Source organism: Malaya genurostris, chromosome 3, assembly GCF_030247185.1.
Source record: "Malaya genurostris strain Urasoe2022 chromosome 3, Malgen_1.1, whole genome shotgun sequence".
In the NCBI taxonomy this organism is placed as follows: Eukaryota; Metazoa; Arthropoda; class Insecta; order Diptera; family Culicidae; genus Malaya; species Malaya genurostris.
In genome coordinates this window covers 197,370,570-197,376,423 of record NC_080572.1, presented here as the reverse complement: position 1 = coordinate 197,376,423, position 5,854 = coordinate 197,370,570, and the positions used below count along the sequence as shown (strand labels likewise).

The following is a 5,854-nucleotide window of genomic DNA, read 5'->3' as shown; positions in this document are numbered from 1 at the left end:
TTGATCAAGGATGATTAGACCCTTATCGTGTTATTTCTCGTGACTTCGAATTGGTTTCTAGTTTTCGTCACATATAATAACATTCTGATAAAAAAGAAGATTAACAATCTGTTTGAGATATTTTGACAAAAAAACAAGCATTTTACTACACGGTTTTTTTTCACGCGTGTTTTAGCACGACACGCAGCCCCCATGTAAAAATAAACCTTTGTGTAATTAGAAAATTGTTGAAATAAAAAAAAGGAACGCAGACGTCATTAATCAAATTGCGTTTATTTTCTAAAACTCGTAATTATCCAATTGTTATAAACTGTCACAGTATCTATTTTGCGGTAAAATAAGCAATCAAAAGAAAAACTAACAATCAACTGGTGATAGTAATAGAATAGCAGTAGAATATTTGTAAACATGTTTTCATGCGCAGAAAACTAAACACTAAACAAAATAAGGAATAATTAAAAATAGTCTCATAAATGTAATAAAACACTATCCGCCGATTAACCGTTTAGTAATTCGTTTGCCTTTTTCTCCAGTGGTTCGATGACTTTGGTCATATCGTAGTCCTTGACAATTTTGGCATACATAGTCTTCCGAACCTCGGTCAGTGTAAGCCAGAAGGAGGCAATCTTAGCAATCATCACCAGATGCTCCTCCAGCTCTTTCACAGTCAATCTGCCTCGGTAGCTATTTTCTATCTTAACCAAAACGATCTCCAGCGGCAGTACACTTTTGCGTTCCGTGACAAACACATTTCGCAGGTGTCTTGCTATCTCCGGCAGACGACCGTACTTGATGGCTTCCTGTTCGATCGAAGGTCGTCGTGTCATTTGATCTAACGCTTTGGCCGCTTGTTTAGCGCGAATTTTTTCCAGCAGTGATTTCGGAACGTTTTTTAAACCGACGTGATAGGGATGTTCGGTTTTTACTTTTTCAGTCTCGAGTGGTGGCGCAACATTTGTTTTAGGAACTACAGGCGTTGTACTGGCAGTTTGACGTTTCTTTTCCTCCAAACGCTCGAGGGCACGTTCCATCGCTGTATTGCAGTTGAAAAGGTTGCGAGCAGCCGAAAGTACATCTTTCGCCGACGAAAAACGTTCCACGTTGGGTGGTTGAGGAAGTTCAGCTTGGTCGATGTCTGGACAACTTTCCAAATTGAAATCCGGATGCCAACATGTTAGTTTCTGGCGTGGAATCCTCATCGGAGGATCCAAATCGAGCAGAAACTTCTCATGGACATCCATTGCTTTCTGCAAGAGTAGACGGTTGAACTTCTGGTGACGTTCGATCATCACCTGGGGATTCATGGATTGATTCTGAGCGCTCCGAATGACGTTGGAGTCCTCGTCAGATATGTTTGCAGGGCCAACTTTTTCTTTAACATTGGGTTTGATGACAAGTTGATAGGTTTCGTGTTTGGTTGCTGAACCATAATTTTTTGTTAGTTCCAAACTAAGCTCAAAGGCGTCAGGAAACAGAGATTTTATTTGAGCCAGATGACTTTCGTACAGATTCTTTCTAGCCATTCTTTGTACAGCTGGTTTCAGTTTTTTGAAGGTGATTTGTTCTTTTCGATTGTAAAACATGGCACATACGGTATCGATGCATTTGAACAGCTCTGCAAGACAACGATATTTGTAGGGGAGTTGAAGAGTAGGACGTCCGGTTTCAGTCAGATGTTGAAAACGCTGATAGGCAGGTAGCTTGGTGGGACTTGCCATAACCGGCGTAGGTAATGGTTCCTTAATTGGGCTCATTAAAGTGGATAGTCGCTTCGGTGTAACGTTTTTCGTCGGCGACATTAACGAGTTATGGCTAGCCTTAGTCGGGGTACGATGTAAAGTTTTTGTCGGAGACGTGAAAAGTTTCTGGGGACTGAAATGAAAAATATCATATAACTTCCTGCAATATACGGATGAAAATAGCTATTACCTCATAGGAACCTCTACTTCTAGTGTCTGAAACTCTTTCAAGTTGCGAGCTGCTGTCGTTGGACTTGGTGGAACGACCGGCTTTTTTGTTTCCGACCGTTCGTTCTTTAATCTATCCAGTTTGTCCAATCCGCTGCGCATCTTATTCAGAGAAGTCTTGAGCTCCGTCAAGCGAGCGCTGCGACTTAGCTTATTTTTGGCATCCTGAACACTCATATTTCCTATATCTGCAATTGAGACACGCCCAGAAGCAGATTTCGTTGGTGTTCTAATTCCTCTTTCTACATTATTAGCATTTTTAGTTGAAAATTCCGAAACTGTCGAAGTAGCGGCAACTTTCGACGGTAGCCCTGCTTTCATTGGGCTTTCGTGTTTTGTATTTGTTGCCTTTTTTCGAGGAGACAAAGATCCCTTTTTAAAGAAGTTTACCAATTTTGGCTGATCAAGCATCTCTCTAGTTTTTTCATTGACCGTTACAGCTCCAATTCGTCGTAAGGACCTGGTAGCCCGTGTAATCCGTTTCGATTCCGATGAATCTCCGCCATTTGATTCCAACTCCGAACTAACAGCAGCATTCTTGAGAAGAAAATTCTTAGTATTGGAAAAAACAACTCGGTTCGGAGCCGCTAACAGTTCCGGATCGGATTCAAATGGTGTGCGTTCCAGGACCAGTACCTTATTTTTATTAGTAATGCCGATTTCGTCCGCTGCTGCACGTTTTCGTGCGTTGAAATATGCTGCCACTGTTGGTTGGGACATTTTGATTTGGATACAATGGATTGATACTACTAATTACACTTTTAATTGCTTATTCCATTAAAATCACTATTTTCACCGAAAAGCGTCACTTCATGTACTGGCACTTTAATCGCTTGGGTACTTATGACGATTTTAATGAGAATGTGATGGCCAAGCGAACGGTTTTCCCTCCAATTCGAATCCAACTGCAGTGGAATGCATTCCAATACGGTTGCAACAACAGTCGATGAAAAAAGACGGGCGAAATTTTTTCATGTCCTGCTTTACTCGATTGTTTATCAATTTCGCAGTTACCCAGTGAATTGCGTCGAGCCATCTCTGCTCGATGGACAGAAAAAGCCCGGTTGTTTTAAACAACAAAACGATTAGTTACCCATAAAAGCAGAGATTTGATGTTGGTTGTTTGAAAAGAAAAATAAACATTTGTTTGATTAAACCAGAATTGTTATTGTCATCAGATCGACAGTAAAAACTCGTTGCGGGATTGACGAATATCAAATGAAGTCGAATAAAAAAAAGAAAAAAGAAAGAGGAGGGAAATAAACAAGACACGTACGGCTAGATAATCACGCGATTTCGCCTGGAAAAATTTGACAGCAGCAGGAATGCAGTCAGCCTTCTGACGGTTGTCAGAATTCCTCACAAGCGGGTAATAGCCCTCTTTAAAAAAAAACGTTCAACGGTGGTCCTTCGTTGGTCCAATACGTTGGATCATTGGTCCAATGAACGTCCAATCAATCGTTCAACGGGAGGCCAACACGGGACCTTCGTTTGCGATATTGAAATAGACCGTTGAACCGAATGCCATTTTTTCCGTTCAACAAACCCGGCAGACAGAGGTCCATTGTTGAGCCATTTTTAATATGAGGAGTTGGAGCCCCGTTGAACTGGTTTTACTGGACAATTTTCGAAGTTTTTTCTACTTATTTTTTAAACTAACGATACATACCTGTACAATACTTCTACTTCACGTAGAATTATAAAAAATCTTCTTTCTATATGAAGGTAACACCTAGATTCACACTAATTTTAATGTGGAACACATTTTGTTTTCTATATAGCGGTGCAAACTAGAAACTCAAGAAAAATACACGTAGAAATGTGGTCAGGTTTTGAACAATTACAGCTCAGTCAATTTTGTATCAATGATTAATATTATGTCACTATTTGATTGGAAATATTTCTACGTATTCTATTAACCATGTATTTTTAATTTTATATCATTGAAATGTTGGTTATCAGCTAGCAGTGTCCTATTTTGGCTGCAAAAAATCTCCGGCATACCGGATTTCCCTGCCATAGTCGACGGTTTTGAAGGAGTAAGCGATATATCAAAGGGAAAGCAGCGCTCTGATTGGTCAATCAAAGCAAAATCAAAGCTGTTGGAAGCACGCGAATCTACAAATAGAAGCAAAATTATAGCTAACGTTTCAGTCTTATGCGTAGCTTGCTAGAGGTAGGTTGTTGCTACACAGCAAGACAAAAAGTGCCATGAACGATTTGAAGCTTTTATTGGTATGCTCTGATCTTGTGTCATGCAAGATTGGATGAAATCCCATGTTATGTCGTTTCGCCTGAGAAATTGACAACTACCCCAGGGTAAATTTTGAGTGCATAAGACCAATTTCTAATTTATATAAGATGAACTCGATTGATAATGAGAAATATTTTATCGCTTCAACCGAAATCGCAAAATGGTAGTAATGGTAGAGAAACGCTAAAAAAATAACTGTTTGCATACAAAACTTGAACACAAGCTTGGTGAAGAGAAGCTTAAATATCGATATCCGTATCGCAAGCATGTACAAACATTTAATTGTATACATTTGGGCTATTGATGTAATTTCGTCGGCTACGAAACAAATACAAATCACGATAAATAGAGTCTATATTCTGGGTTCGCGTGTTCGGTGTTGATTCCTAATAAGGATCTAAGCAGACTCTTGTGCATTTGCGGATTCAAAAGTGTGACGATTAATTGAAAATGTCAAACATTGGAAATTTTGGTTGCCTTGTTCAGATTTTAACCAAAAGTTAAAATTAACCTCGAAATGGTTCATAGCCTTGGAGCGATATCTGCGCTAATGTGAACATTAGATTTTTTATCGTGACGTCACAAATGAACAAGCATTCATCCTTGACAGTTCAGCAGTACTGTTTACAAACAAGCTTAAATAAAAATCGAAGAACACGTCTGAAACAATCATCTTTACACTTTGGAACTAGTCACTTTTATTTAATAAATTTCAAAAACGAACCATATTCAATCGTGAACAAATGTTTCAAAACTCTATTTAAGTAATATGAACCGTAAATGGTCTCATCCAAATTGTTAACAGACAAACAAAAAAATCTCTGTTTACAAACAGTACTGCTGGACTGTCAAAATGTGTTCATTCGATTGATGATAGCAGTGACGATAAAAAACCTAATAGCACGACCCTCTCAACAGGCCGTTCAATTTTGTTGGTCTTTGAGCGCTTGTTGAACGACATATTGCACGAAATATTCGTTCAATTTGCTGGAACGGTTTGTTATTGTTTTTTCTCTTGCAAAAACAGTGTGAAAATTAAGTGTTACCTTTACATAGAAAGAAAATTTGTTGCTATTCTACTTGAAGTAGAAGTATTGTGCAGGTATGTATTGTTAGTTTAAACAAATAAGTGGATAAAACTTCAGAAATTCTGCAGTAAAGTTTGTTCAACAAAAAAAATGGCATTCGGTTCAACGGTCTGTTTCAAAATCGGCAAACGAAGGTCCCGTGTTGGCCTCCTGTTGAACGATTGATTGGACTTTCATTGGACCAATGATCCAACGTATTGGACCAATGAAGGACCACCGTTGAACGTTTTTTTCTAAGAGGGGATGAGAATTGCTCGATTTTATATTGCTCACGATAAAATTTCTCACTGGGACGTCGAACAGTTTCGTCTACAATAGTGTCTTGGCCAAGTCTTGGCTAATCGATTCGCCCGATTTACAATTGCTTCCGTTTTTACAACCCTGCGAGCATCGTTACCATGTTTGTTTGTGTAGACTTTCGATGAATAACGAGGTTTCGTGTGCCGTCGTTCATCGCATGTAAAAAATACCTGAGTAGTTTAGCAAGCGGTGGCCAGGGTTGCCACATATGCAGATTAATCTGCATTTTACAGGTTTTTCATATA

At 39.1% G+C, this 5,854-nt stretch overlaps 1 protein-coding gene across 2 annotated transcripts; it reads right to left on the bottom strand.

The window, feature by feature from the left end:
- Positions 1 to 304: 304 nt before the first annotated feature.
- On the bottom strand, positions 305 to 2,867 carry LOC131438556 (DNA replication factor Cdt1). 2 transcript variants are annotated; one of them, XM_058608655.1, is made up of 3 exons: positions 2,604 to 2,867; positions 1,930 to 2,504; positions 305 to 1,872 (listed from the first exon to the last, which is right to left on the bottom strand). In XM_058608655.1, exons 1-3 carry the CDS (start codon positions 2,685 to 2,687, stop codon positions 498 to 500), a joined length of 2,034 nt encoding a protein of 677 aa, XP_058464638.1. In that variant the 5' UTR covers positions 2,688 to 2,867; the 3' UTR covers positions 305 to 497. The 2 variants fall into 2 exon arrangements, with proteins under 2 accessions (XP_058464638.1, XP_058464637.1); XM_058608654.1 differs by having other exon boundaries at positions 1,930 to 2,867.
- Positions 2,868 to 5,854: the final 2,987 nt, after the last annotated feature.